General features: G+C 41.8%; 2 protein-coding genes across 3 annotated transcripts; one reads left to right on the forward strand and one right to left on the reverse strand.

Moving 5' to 3' along the window:
* Window positions 1–1,346: 1,346 nt before the first annotated feature.
* Window positions 1,347–4,744, reverse strand: LOC117140858 (CTD nuclear envelope phosphatase 1 homolog). Of its 2 annotated transcripts, XR_004459439.1 has the most exons (3): window positions 4,373–4,744; window positions 2,101–4,309; window positions 1,347–2,046 (listed from the first exon to the last, which is right to left on the reverse strand). XR_004459439.1 is itself a non-coding variant. In XM_033303989.1 (2 exons), the coding sequence occupies exons 1-2, from the start codon at window positions 4,402–4,404 to the stop codon at window positions 3,580–3,582; spliced, it is 762 nt and encodes a 253-aa protein (XP_033159880.1). In that variant the 5' UTR covers window positions 4,405–4,744; the 3' UTR covers window positions 1,347–3,579. The 2 variants fall into 2 exon arrangements, 1 of the variants encoding a protein (XP_033159880.1); XM_033303989.1 differs by having other exon boundaries at window positions 1,347–4,309.
* Window positions 4,745–7,853: 3,109 nt separating this feature from the next.
* Window positions 7,854–9,107, forward strand: LOC117140859. The gene is made up of 2 exons (XM_033303990.1): window positions 7,854–8,431; window positions 8,537–9,107. Exon 2 carries the CDS (start codon window positions 8,848–8,850, stop codon window positions 9,091–9,093), a length of 246 nt encoding a protein of 81 aa, XP_033159881.1. The 5' UTR covers window positions 7,854–8,431; window positions 8,537–8,847; the 3' UTR covers window positions 9,094–9,107.
* The last annotated feature ends 5,411 nt before the right edge of the window (window positions 9,108–14,518 follow it).

Raw genomic sequence — 14,518 nt, forward strand, 5'->3', positions numbered from 1 at the left:
GTGCGGCTACTCTTTTCCGCTTCTCATTTCGCCTTTTCGTCGTCTTATCTGCTCTTTTATTTTTTTTGTTTAGCTGGCGAGTGCATTGAATTTTGCGAATTTCGCTTTGGGCTTGCGGCAAATATACGAATTCAAGGACAAATGACGTCAGCTAAGCACTTTTTGCGGTTGCCGCTGCTGCTGTTTTGTTGTTGCTCCCATATTGTTGTTGCTTGGGGAATTAAAGCTTGACTGGCATTCGCTGCCAACGCCTCTGCTTTCTATTTATTGTCTTCTTCGTCTTCTCTTTTTTTGGATTCTTTTGTTTTGCGCTTTTGGCGAGCGCAAAAAATGTATTAAATATTTGCACAGCAGCAGCAAACGCAAAAGCCACAGAGCAATTTTTGATAAAGAACTTGTGGATGTACATATTTCAGAGGGCCCTCTCCATTTCCATTTTATTCGCATTATCTTTGACGCTCTCAAATTGTTTCGGCAAACAAAGTCAATCAGAACTCTGTTGTCGAACCTACATATGTACCATATACTGTTTGGTATCACCCGCCTTTCTTTATTTAAAAGTAGTACAAATTTGGAATTCAAACAATGATTAGATAGGAACGAACACACTTTCATACAAATACAACTATTACTGAATTATTTCAATTTTAAGGAATTATAATTCGACAGTTCATTCAGCTTTACTTGCTGCTAATCGATTTTACATGTATTCAAACAACATGTATTAATTTGGCTCAGTGTATTATATCTCTGCCTTTCTTATCGTTCTGTTTGGTCATTGAAAGTGCAAGGCGTCAACGTCGCTGCACGCATTTTATTTCCCAACCTCTAGAACGCACATTTATTATGCATTTAACGTTCCCCGCTGACGACTGCAACTATCGACCCCGCGACCACCGCCCCCTCGCCAACGAACGCCTCTTGCCATTTAAGATTCGCTTTCGCTTCCCCTTTTATTTCAGCGCACTCAGTAAAATTTCCATATTGTTTGTCAACCGCGGATTGCATCCAGGCTCGGTTTCGGTCCCTGAATCGCTCTCCAAATCGGAATCGGAGTTGGAGGCGATCAACAGCTCCGTATGCAGTCTGCATGCAAATGCTGCACTTCGGATCGCAGCAGCACTGAGCAAAATAATATTTATATAATTTATTTTATTTATATTATTATTGTTATATAAATAAATCAAAAAAAAAAGATATACAAGTTCTTCTTACTTCAAGTTGTAAATATGTTAATCTGGCTTAGTATATGCCAGTACATTACGAATATTAAGTATACGCTTAGGTGGCAACCAAACAAAATGTATCTCTTCTACAAATGTTTTCTTTTTTGAAAGTATCTTATAGTATGCTACATTATTTCTCCAAGTGCATGTCCCGCTGACGGAAAGGGACTGCGACGGGGGCCGGACAGAGCAGGGCCCACAGATATCGTCAGGCAGTTCAATCACATTGCACAAAAGTTCGAGGTCAGTTATAAAAATAAAATTAAATGCCCTCGCTGGTCGCGTTCCCCCCAACCGCCCTCCCCTCTCAACAGTGAGCTCTTGGATGGGATTGGAATTGGAATTGGATTGGGTTTTGTTTTACATTAATTTCTGTTTGAATGCGACAAAATGGGTTTCTTTGTCTTTGGCTAGCTGGCTGGCTGGCTGGGCAGGATCGGTATAATGGGGTTGCTGCACGCAGCTCCTGCTCCTGCTCCTGTTCTCTGGACCGCCATGTGACTGGGCACAAAGGGTATTGTTCGGGGACATTGCGGGTCACTCGAGTGGAAGTAGGCCACTGGAGTTCTGTGTAACTTGAGCACCGTCCGATCGGGATCGCCGATGCAATTGTGTAATGTGAGCCGCGACAGGGCAATGACTCCTTTCCCAAGGATAATGGAGGAACTTGGTCGCAGGACAGGAAATTAATCCGTTGCCATCTGCCAACTTACTTAGATCCAAGTATTTAGCATTTTTAGTTTGTGGTGACCCCAATCTAGTATGTTTATGGAGCTAGGGAAAATGGTGACCCAGACGCACCATTTGCGAGCTGCGATTTCTGCGAAACCTAACGATGAGATACATTTCCACAGATGCATAATAAATACTGCACCCGAAAAGGCAAGCTGGCCAAAGAATCGATGTCCATTGATGTACAGGAGGACGTGCGCTACTCTTCTTCTAAGCTCGGCTAACCAAGATATTGTTTTTGGCCAAGAGACGGGCCCAGACAGTCGCTGACCGGTGGAATGCTGTTGAACTTAATTTCGGCTGGCCGTACCGCAATGAAATGAAATTTCGATCATTTCCAGGGAATTCATGCCACAGATTTCGGCGCAGCGCGGCGCGGCGCGACGGTCGCGGCCATGGCCGATCCTCAAAACAGACCAAAGCCGAAAAACCAGGGCCAAACTAGTTGGACGGGCTGCCCTCCACTCCGCACTCGAGTGTCCCAAGGATCCCAGACGCAGGTTCATTAACTTGTTTGCCCCGCCGCGCGGAGGCTGCCTCACTTTTTTTTTTGGGGCCGCCGACGTCTTGCTCTTCAGCATCCACCATCCACCGTCCAGATTCGAGATTCGAGCATCCAGTATCCAGCATCCGCGACGAGGCAATAATGATCTTCGCTGGAAACGCGAGCCCCTTCACCGCCAATGTCCCCCATTCCCCCTGCAAAAAGATCCTCCTCGCCGGTGGTGATGATGGTGACTTAATTGCCGCACCCAAATGGCTGAGCTGGACTAGGGATTAGCACGAAAAGTATTCGATTCTCCAGAGCCGCATTGGCGGCTCTCCAGGGTATGAAGTCAAGTGAAAATAGTGTTGCTTGAGTGTAAGGTGCGGGAACTATAAGATTTCTGTGGAAAAACATCGAACTTGATCATTAACCCATATAATGCGTTTTTGTGTTGGTTTGCACTAGATTTGTTTAAAAACTAAAAATAGTAATGGATAAGCCGCATTCGAAGCACTTAATTATTTTTGCTTTCTTTGAGCCAAACCAGTTTCGAGCCAAGTTTCAACTCAGATCGAAATGCAGATGGTGGAACGGGCCAAGCCCTATGATCCTTGTGACATTTGCTCATTTTTCACTGTCGCAACTCGCTGGCCGATAAAGTGGAGCACATTGTACTAGCCTCTGATTAATATGAGTTGTGGCCTGATATCGCTGCAGCCTTGGCCGAAGTCGTTTACTCAGTGAATCACTTGGCCTTCCACTCTTTCCAATGCTGGCTGGCACATGACTAAGCAGACCCTTGGGGCATGACTAAACCGAAGACAGTGGAAGATGTTGCTACACCTTGCTGTGGAGAGCGATGTTCAATCACTTTTGCTGCAAAATATAAATCTAAATTACACCCAAAGGATTCCAAATGCTGTTGTTTCATAACAACCCATGAGCCATACAAAAATTGCGCTTTGTGGAGATCTCTAAATGCCTGAATGACTCTCAAAGAATAAATTTCAAAAATCACGAGCACTCAATGACCTTTGATCAATGTGCAAAATGATAAGCCAGTGTGATTCAGTGCTTTAAAGTTTAACAAACGATTGAATAGAACCTAAAAAAAAACAAACAACCAACTTCATCTTACTGAGCAAAACTTTTGAAACGAGTGCAACGTTCGAGCATCGGTCGCACATCCTTCAGGAATCGCAGGGCGTCCAGAAAAGGTAACAAGTTGATGAGGGCCTGGTCGCGACTGCCGACTTCATAGGACTTGATGAGAATGGAGTTTCCCGCATTTAAACTGCACTCCTTGCTGGAGTTGTCCAGCAGCACAACATTGGACAAATCCGGGCAGGCTTGCAGTACGGACTTGGACCACACTCCAAACTTTTCCACGCAATGCTGCCGGTAGAGGCGACTCTTCAGGATGCCCCGTCCCCCGTCCAGGAAGTCGAGAATCGGAGAGGCATATATCTCGGCTCCGGATGTGAAGACAGTCAGGTCGTACCACTTGGATACGCGATCGAGGAAGTGATCCAAATAGGGGCGCTTGTAGACATAGATGGTGGCTTCATAGGCCCCCAAGTAGAACTTAAAGTCGTGCGCAATTCTCGGTTTATTCTCCGGTTTCTTGCCCCTCTTTATAAACCACGACGTGATCATGGTGTTATCCATGTCCAGGACAAGTGTTTTCCTGGCCACTAGACTCAGTCGGCTTTTGGAAACGGACGACAGGCGATCCTCACTTTGGTAAATGATGGGAGTGTACTCCATGAAAACCCTATAAGTCCTCTCCAGAAAGAACCACAATCGGGGAATCACCACACAGGTGATGCCCATCACCAGACCCATTGTGGCCAATCCAAAAACGCTGCATGGATGCGTTAGGTGGATTGGTAATGAGGATTAGAAATGGTGCGTTGGTTCTACTTACTAAATAATAAGGAAATCACTTTTGAGCTGCATCGCATGATTTTAAGAACAATATGCTTGCAAAATTAATTGTAATAAAAAAGAGTAGGAAAAACAAAGATACTAAAATTTCAATAAGTAGTAACAGAAATAGTAACAATTATTGTAGGCAGTTTGATTATTGAATGAGCCCCACCCCTTGACAATAGAGTCGAAGTCGATTGCTACCTGATTGATTGCACACTGGAAAAAAAGTTTGGGGAAAGTCGAGTCGAGGAAAGTTGTTGCCTACCATAATAATGCTATAAAGCAACGATCATCATCATAAAGCTCTCTCTGTTCCTGAATAAATCCCATAGATAAAAATGGAATTCTCAATGAAATCTTCTTTCACGATTAGTCAGCAATTTTCCTCATTATTTAGGTACTTAAAAGTTATAGATATATAAAATAGTTATGTTCTACAATCTAGTTGGTTTAATGATCGTATATGCCCCAAATATTGCGTATACGTCATGGGGAGCGGCTCACGCGAAATGGGGTTAAGAATGCCATTAATCAATTTCGCTGCGACGTATATAATTTTCTTCCTGTTTGGATGTTATTAATCAAGCCATTGCCGATACCATATAATTTTCTGGCCGTGTGGATATTCGAGGAACTTGCAGTTCCACTTGCAGTGGGTGTTAAACGATCGGGATGTGCGTGTGTGTGTGTGTGTGTGGGGGAGTAGCGATATAAACAGCCGTGAAATGCAGTGCCAGCGCTGACGCACAAAGACGAGGATCGGGATCGGGCTCGGGGTATATATGCTATGTATGCAATATATGCTATATGAGGAGCAGCCACAGCACTGGCGGAAGTTCGCCCGGCGATGTCACTCGTGTAAAATATGGCACTGGCCTTGGGAGCAGCACGCACAATGTGACTGCGCCGTCAAGACGATTAACAGCAGAGGAGGCAGCCAGATCAGCCGGAGCTGGGAGAAATAATAAAGAGTGCTGCAACTGCAACTGTGGCCATGAAGCCAGCGGCGTCATCCAGAAGGAGAAGGAGCAGCAACATATTGTGCCCATCTGGACCTGGCCTGCACGCGATTGGGATGGAGCGCTAACGAAGTTAATTTTAATTAAATATAACGATGAACTTTCATTTGGAACTTATTTATTTATTATCACTATATTTCGGTTAAAACTAAGCTTAAAATATGTCAGGGGGCTATGTTTCTTACTGATGAATTGGGTATATTTTATTGCTTACTTTTGGAAACTTTCATTCAATGTAGAAGCACCCATATTAATTGTAAAGTAAATGGAATCTTACATGACAAGGTCCACCCCAATGGATGGATCATCCCACTCATTAGGTTTCTTCCTCCTCTGAGAGGACCAGAGGTCCCGAGGCTTGCGTTTTTGCGTTTTTGCGGTGACTGTGGCGTCTGCTGGGTGTCAACATTTAGCCGCATGTTGTGCGGCTGCCACAACTGCAGTTCCCCAATTCTGGATAAAAAAACACGCCGTCAAACAGAAGGGTGAAATTAACTTCTGAGTCGGACGAGGAGCAGTGCTTAGCACCCGCATCCAGGCACATGTGCTGTTCTCCTCGACGTGCGACATTCGTACAGTCGCCGAGTCAATCAGACCGGAAAATATGCACAAATTCCAATGGCTTTTGTCATGTTGCAAGGCGATTGTGACTACATTTATGCCATTTCTATTTCCCGATCAGCGACTAAAACAGTTGTGGCCATTAACTTAATGCTATGAATGTAGTACCTGTTCTTAATTTCCCTTTCAATCATACAAAATAAATAAAAACGAATGAATGAGCCAAAGTCAATACCCTGTTTAAAACACATTTTCTTCCCTTAGAACTTTGTACCCCTTTTATATTTTTAATTGCAAATTAAAGGTGCCAAGTTTATGGGTGAAATTTGCGGCAAGTGGCGCCATTTTCGGCGCGGTGTATGGTTATCACAACGCTTATCTCACTTCGCGATTGTCGGAACCTGTAAACGCGATTTTGTCAGCCAGGTTTTTTGGCTGCCAGCACTTGACGTGTGTTAAATTAGCATTAAACAATAATTTTGTGCCTGCTTTTTTTTGGCTTAGCCGCTGTTGTTGTTGCTGTTACTGTTGTGGTGAATGCAAAATAAATTGCGCATAAAGTTTAATCACTTTGACTTTGCACAACACACACACACGCACGCACACACACTTGCAATGCCAAAAAATAAAAACGCACAACAAAAGATTCTCCACACACAGATACGAATACTGAATACAATATCGGCAGCAGCAGCGCAAACCAAAACAACAACGACGAGCCCAGTGGACAGTGCAAAATAAGTATAAAAATAAATAAAAAAAAAGTTAAAAAAAAAGAAATAAATAAAAAATACACAAGGCGAAGGCGACGAAGGCGACGATGGCAACAGGCAGAGCGAGCGGGATGCAAATAGAGTCAACAACCTCCAGTGCATTACTCACTTTTAAAGACCGTGTGTGTCCTTCAACAAAAACTTTATCTCTGTCCCTCACTCGCTCGCTCTGCATCTGCATCTCGGCAGCTCTCGCTCTCGCTCTCTCGCTCGCTCTCACTCGAGCAGCGCGATTCGTTTTTTACTTCTTATAATTAAACAATTTTGCAGTGGCACTCCCCCAGCGCCCCCATTTCGTACTCCCCCCGCCGTCGTCTTTTTCCGGACAAACAGAACCCGAAAAAGTGAAGATCACGGAAAGAAATCGGATCGTAGTCTAACAAGACTTTCGTTCTTCGTAACCTAATTAAAGGATGAACCTATTTTTCTGCTACTTCTATCCTTAAACTTTAAAATTAGAATAGTAACAGAATTTACCTCTATAGTAGTAGTAACTTAACCACAGAAATTCTTAATCATATTATCAGCACGATTTTTCTCAAAGTGCCATTGTTTTTGATCGCCATGGTCTTGTTCTTGTTCCCGGAGATTTGCACAAGTGTGCAGAAGACAGTCTTCTATCTCCACTTTATCGATGGGGCTTCGGAAAGTTTGTCGATTCCGCTGCTGCGCATTTTGGCGAGATGCGAGATGAATAAACTGTTGTACGCTTGCGTGACCTGTTCGCCATCTCGGTTGCTCCTCCTGCGCCCTCCTTTCCTCTCTCTCTACCCCCCTCCCCCCACGCAAAGGAAAGAGACGGAGCGATTGCCACATCCGCCCTGCATGTTTGTGCGCTTTTTTGTGCGGCTAATGTCATTGACTGCAATTTGTTAGCAAAGTATTTCGACTGATAAACAAAATCTACACGATGCCAATGAACCCGGCTCTCTAAAATCGCCATCCGAAAGCCAAAACAACCCGAAATTGCAATTTGCGCCCCAATTGGAGAGCAACTAGGTAGGCGTGTGTAACAGAGATAGCAATCGGGCCTTGCACTCACACTCCCTAAGGAGCAGGGGTGGATTCTAACGGGGGTTTCGCGAATCGCGAATTCTTCAGCAACATATACATATGTATCAGCACCTTATGAGAGTTTCCATTGAGTTCTAAGTTGTGATATTCTAAAAGTTAGTATTTAAACCATGTATTTTTGTATAATGTTTGTTATTAGTCTGCTATGAATCCCATAACCCCTTTTTAGAAGTGCCTTTCCTTATCCGCCTCTGCACATGAGCACAGGTTGGCAATGCCATAAACAAAGAATTCCTTTTGTTTGTTGATTCGATTTTTGTTCTGCGATCTTTTTATTTCTTTGCAAATTGTATTTTTATTTTTAAATAAACAAGCCGAGTTCATTGCATTCGCCAGAATAAGAATATAACAAATACGGCACGAAAGGCACTCGACAACCGACAAAAGTCGCAAAAAACAGGAACGTCGACTGATATACATGGCGTATAATTAACGGCTGCGCGTGTGGAGAGAGTTCAAGTTAATTTATCAATTCTTTCTTTTTCGGGACCTAACAATACTCGTACTTGCACTTAAGTAGGCGGAGTGAAAGCCATGTCATAAATACATACATACATATATAGAATCAATGAACTGATTAATTGCAGCTGTGCAATGCTGGTGACATAGTTTACTCGATTAATTATGGTAAGTAATAAGGGTTTTAAATAATTGAAAACCCCTGCACTTGTGTGTATTATATAACGATGATTTAGCAGCACCTCCTTTATTTTTAAAACCAATCCCTTCAAGTGCGAACAGCTATGTTTTCCGCTCATCTGGCGCATTTATCAGATGGTGCCATATTTCCTCGGAGAAGAAGAAGGCATTGAATGTCAGTGGTGCTCGGATTACACTAAAGTCGGTCAATAACTTCGGAACCCTGCACAAAGCGTTTAAGTGACCACAAGTGATCAAGATGTTCCTCTTGTTGTTTACCCCCTTGCCAACTGATCTTAAGCTTGGGATGCCACGCTAGTTTAGTTGACCGGTTTAATGACTCGAACTTAATTTGCGCCCTCGGAGAGAGGAAAGTAGCCAGCAAAAAATGCAAGCCGAAAAATATGCGAAACAACCAGGCAGACAACACCCAACGGCAAAAACTCGGCCTGGAGAGAAAGAGGCAGTGGCAGCGACGCGTCTGGGGGCTTACAATGGCGGTCGCAATACTAGTGGCGCTTGTAAAAAGAGTCATAACATCAAAACACCAAAAATGGCATTCAAAATTATGCGGCAAAAGAAGTAACTGCAAAATATACTGGAATAATATTTTGAAAAATAAATTGTTGCACCCTTTTTGGAGATCTTAGAAGCCCTTTTACGGTAACTTTGATCACTAATTGTGTCACTTAGCATATTTATGATTTTAAAAAATAACAATTTAAGATTCATAACTTATTTCGTCATTCCCAATGGTATATAATAAATAAGCAACCTAATGCGTAAGATCCCACAATCTTGACCGCCATTGTGGAAAGAGGGGATCTGCGTGAGTGTGCGTGCGTGTGTGTGGAGAAGGGGGCTGGAGTGGGCGGGACAGGCTGCAGGAAGAGCCCCCCAGGCGAGCGTGTGTGTGTGAGTGGGTCGCCAAAACAGACAAAAAACGAGGAGTGCATACGAGCAGAAGCAGCAGTGCTGCCGCTGCCCCAAAAGAATGATGCTCGAACCGAAAGTAACTCATATTCGCGGCTGCGAGAGTGTGTGCGTGTGCGGCGACGGATCAGGCAAATATATAAAGCGGCGATCGGGCGATGCAAACTGCTCATTCCGTCGCCGTTCGTTCCGTTCGCTTTACTTTTCGTACTTTTCTCGCATATTAAAAAGTCAAACAAAATAATAAAATGAAGCGATCGCACACACACTCACGCACATATGTGTATGTACTTGTACATATATATATGTATATATGCATACATATATATGCACGCAATGGCCGCCATTGACGCCGACTGCGCTGCCGACTGCGCTGGCGAGAGTATAAAAGCATAAAATCACTTCGTACTCGGGTTTATTAAAACCAAAACTGTGCAAGTGTCAAGATCGGTTGGCAGCAGAAAAAAAATAAATAAATAAGAAATAGCCAAGGACCCATAAAAAAAATAATAATCAATACCAAAAAGTTCTAGTGAAATTCACAATTCTGACTTGCAAAGTGAAAGTTTGGCCATTAAACGTACGATTAAAATCTACAACAGCACGATCAAAAATAGTATCAAGCAATTAGCGCAGAAAAAGTAAGAAAAAAAATGAAAAAAAAGAAACGCGACGCGCCCGCAAAAGCGAACAAAAAAATTAAAATCGAAAGTGTTCTACTGACATGGATTACTTTTTGCCGCCCAAACTACAAACACAACAAAAAGAGCAGCGAAACTAGCACTAGTTTTTTCTATTCACACATTCGGAGAGTGAGAAGAATCGGAGAGAAGGAAAGAGAGCAAAGGCCGGTCCGAAATAGAAAGCACTACACTGGAAAATCTGTTAAACTTAATAAGAATGCAATGAAAGTAATACGAAACACAGATAGCTTATATTACTCTTCAAACTCTCGGTTGTTATAACAATTTTAAGATAGCTTAGTTGACATCGAGGTTAATTTTTCCAGTTGTACTTGAAAGCCAGAAATGTTTAGATAAAAACCATTGAAATTATAATTAGATAGAAAAGATCTAATATATATAGAAATACTCCAGGGTATTGCCCAATCCATAAAAATCGAGATTGATTCTAACCAACCAAACGTTCTCGCCGTGTAGATAGCGATCTCTTCTATTCGGCGGTGTACGTGCACTTGGCCATTTGTCTCTCCATTCTCAATTTTTCGCACCCCGCTCTCGATTCTCTGCGCTATTCTAGCAATTCTAATTCGCATTCTCGCCGTCTCGCTTTGAACTTGAACTTTAAATGCACAAACCATAATCGTGTATGTTATGTTGTTGCTGGCCGAGGGCGTGCTCTCGCACTCTGGCAAACATTGGCTCTACGAGTTTCTATATATACGCAGCGCAATCAGTTGCGAGGCGGCACTCGTTCCATTTGGGCGCTCGACAATCGCCCGCTGATCAGTTTTCGACTGGCTTGCAATTAATTCGGCTCTTGACGAGCCCCAAAAGTGAAAGTCGCGAGTGAAAGACGTGGCAGTTTTATATTAAAGAAAAATCCGAAAACGGGCAGCAGATCAAACATGAACAGTACGCAAAACACGAAATGCGAAACGGCGGCAACAAGTTAATAAATTAAGACGGCAACGAAAAAATCCAGATTCCGAGCACTGCAAAGAAAGTGGCACAAATGCTTTGCTTTTATCGTAAAAAATTCGCAAAAAAAATGTACAAATAAAACGAAAGAAAAGCTGCCACTATCCAAATCTCATCGTTCTTAAACTAAAGTTTCCTTTTAAATCTAGCCTCTACTAGGCTTTGTCTGTGCATTCGAAAGCCGATCAGACATAGCCTATAAGAGGTTAGGTGTACCAAGGCGAACAATCAGCGAAAACGGAATCGATTACAGTTTTGGAGATCGGGAAAGGTGGAGAAGAGGCGACTGCCGATAAGCACTGACCCTCCAGCGATCGCCAATCAATATTACTTTCCACCTACATATCTCCCCCTTTCAGCTGGTTTAATTTTGGATTCCCCCATCTGGTTTGCCTATTTTCGCCTGGCCTGCGTTATTTATTAGTTAATAAACCATTAATGTATACTTGAATAAAAAGGCGTTTCTCTGATTTTTGATGAGTGTGCGTTTTCATGGGACTCATCGAGCGATTATTGCGAGTCGGTTTGGCGACTTGGATTTGTTGATTTTACTTTGTTCTCGGGTTTTGCTGGCCACACAAAGCGGATTGGATTTCAGTTTATTATCGCATTCGGAGGCGCCAGTCTCCAAAACAGCTGGTAATTTTCCAATACATGAATAGCAGGAAAATCCATCTGCGTCGTTATGAGAATTCTATGTGGTGGAGTCCACCCAAGATGATATTTATTAAGATTTGGGAAGATTGTTTTAAATAACACTAGTTTTTCAATCTACTCGTATGAATGCAATATTAATAAAGAAAAATGATGTAAAAAAATATTTTATCGGAATTTGTCTGTGAATAAGACAGGCATATTTACAATTTGAGTAAATTTCTTAAAATATATACAGAGGTGGTCAAAAGTATTTACACAACGAGCTTTTTTTTCAATTGTCAACTAATTGAAAAAAAAGCTCGTTGTGTAAATACTTTTGACCACCTCTGTATGTAAATACATGCATATGTAAGGAAATATTGGTCGCGGAAGAAAAGCATGGTCCAAGCAAGAGCGCGACAAGAGAAGCAGCAGAAGAAGCGACAGCAGAATAAAAGGACAGAGACAAGAGAGAACAGAAAAGGCGGGATTCGGTGTATGGAATTCACCAGAGATAGCAACACAGCAAGTGTGGAGTAAAGCCGAAAGTTGTTAAAGGAAAGCCTAAACGTTGTTATAACCGTATGATTTTCAATTGTTAACTATAATAAAACTATTACTATTATTATAGCTACGACATCGAAACAAAAACGATGCGAATAGAATTTCCAAAGCCGCATAGAGTATTTCTATGATGCACCCGAAATTGAAAATATTTTTAAATTTTATACAAATAGTATACAACGGTTGCACTGCTTGTAAAAGCTTAAAAAGCTTTTCCAAGAAACTTTCATACACGATCAGTTATCGAACTGCTTTAAGTAAGGTAAAGTCTATGTAAAATACTTTACATATACAAATAAACTATAGCGTGAGAAAGATACACTTTCTTAAATATAAATTGTAATAATTTTCAAAATTGTATATTTAATTAAATTAACATTAAAATAAAATATTTTTTGATCCACAAAAGAGTTTTTTGAATATTGAACAAATTTATGTTTAAAACATGTATAGTCTAATTGAAATAGGTTTTAAATCTTAAATTCGATAAGTCTGTTGGTCCAAGAAAAAGCTTTAAGCTTCTCAGGGCCTACTGTGCTTCTACTAATTCTTTCATGAAGTTTCTGCAGATGGCTCCTCATTTGTGGAACTTCAATGGGTCGTTTGCGAACTGGAAGTTGAGTTAACTCCCACATTGGCAATTCATTGGCTTCTGTTGCCTTGGTTTATCTGCACAGGCTGCACATAAAACACGTTCGGAATGACCGAAAATGCGTATCAGACAGACAGTCTACCATTTCGGTGGATTTCTCACACATAAAATCCGAGTTGAAATCGAAGACATTAACCGAAGGAAAACGGATTGCAGCGCAGCATCGTTCATGTCTTCCCTAATGGCTTGTACATGGCACTTGAGCACTCTGCCGTGCCGTATTTATGGCCTGCACTCTACCATTTGCTTTTGTCTGTGCACAGGGAAAAAATTCAGAGAGTAAAAAAGATAAACGTTACTATACAAGTTCCATTAAAATTTAATACTTTTCGGTGAATGCAATTTAGCAGGTGATAGATTTGAAAAGCCATTTAGAGAAACACAATTTTCCAGACATTTTTAAGCCTTTAAAGCAATATGGATGATTATACCTTTTAGATTCTAAAAACATATGCGACTTTTTATTTTTCTCAATGGTCACAACAAATTAATGTTGTGAAGTTCTTTAATGAACAAGAAGAAATATTGTTGAGTGTGATTTTACTATTTTCCAGCTGCAGGCTGCGCACGCGGCTTATGCAATGTGCAATGTGAGGCTCATCATCATGGGTCTAGCCCGAGTACATGGGCTAACATTTAACCCACATCCAGCTGATGGGTCCGTTCCTGGTCCATTGGCCGCGGGGAATGACCTTCCCCCATCTCCTAAGCCAGCTTCTTCCGCGGAATGTGTTCGAATTTGTCGGAGTTAATTGAGTGACACGCCCACCGCGACCAGTGAACAGGCAAAACAAATGATTGCAGTTAATTAAATTTAAGCAAAAGCCCTGCCAGCAGCTACAAACAGCATCAACAGCGTTACCAATTCATTGCAGTAATAAATTGACCCACTTTCGAATCTGCAACCTGACCCAACTACATGGCAAATGTAGAAAAACAACGAGCGCCAAATGTATATATAAAAAAACATACACAAAGCCCAAAACAAACTTGGCTGTAAAATCGACAAGCGCCAAACAACAACAAACAAGCCAGAGCAGCCAGCAAACCAGCAAAACAAACTCAACACTTTAGTGCAACAGTTTAGTGTCAGGCAAAACGAATGACTTAAGAAACGAACGCGACCGCCCGACGACAGTCGCCCCAGTCGCTCACCCTTCATCCATCCCCTCTCCCGCCCGCTGAGGCCGTCTGCACGTGATCCGCCGATCAGTGATGGCCACTATTGTTAACCAAAATGCGGTTGGTAAAATTTGCATATAAGTTACCGTAATTGTATCGAAAACTAGCAGATTTTTTGCACACAATATGATATTATTATGATATTATATTTCGCCTTTAAGAAAATATTACAAATTAAGTATTTCTTTTTGTGTTGAATGGCTGGTTAAAACTATTGTACATAGGATTATTTTGATTCCTTTTGGTTGAAGAGCATGGAAATCTATTATATACTTTAATTGAAACTATTGGTAGTTGCTAACTAAGTAGAATTTCGTAATCTAAATGCTAATGCTAAAAGCATTTTTCTGTAGACGTAAATTTCCTTGTGAATAGCTGGCATCTGCTGAAGTGGAACAATTTTCACGATATTCGCTTTAAAACGGCCAAATTCGCCACTCTGTTTGC

Source organism: Drosophila mauritiana, chromosome 3L, assembly GCF_004382145.1.
Source record: "Drosophila mauritiana strain mau12 chromosome 3L, ASM438214v1, whole genome shotgun sequence".
Classification (NCBI taxonomy): Eukaryota; Metazoa; Arthropoda; class Insecta; order Diptera; family Drosophilidae; genus Drosophila; species Drosophila mauritiana.

Coding starts and splice junctions, on each gene's coding strand:
- LOC117140858 (XM_033303989.1), bottom strand. CDS start 4,404: ATGCAGCTCAAAAGTGATTTCCTTATTATTTA. Junction 4,310..4,372: donor AGTGATTTCCTTATTATTTA/GTAAGTAGAACC, acceptor GCATCCATGCAG/CGTTTTTGGATTGGCCACAA.
- LOC117140859 (XM_033303990.1), top strand. CDS start 8,848: ATGCGAAACAACCAGGCAGACAACACCCAACGGCAAAAACTCGGCCTG.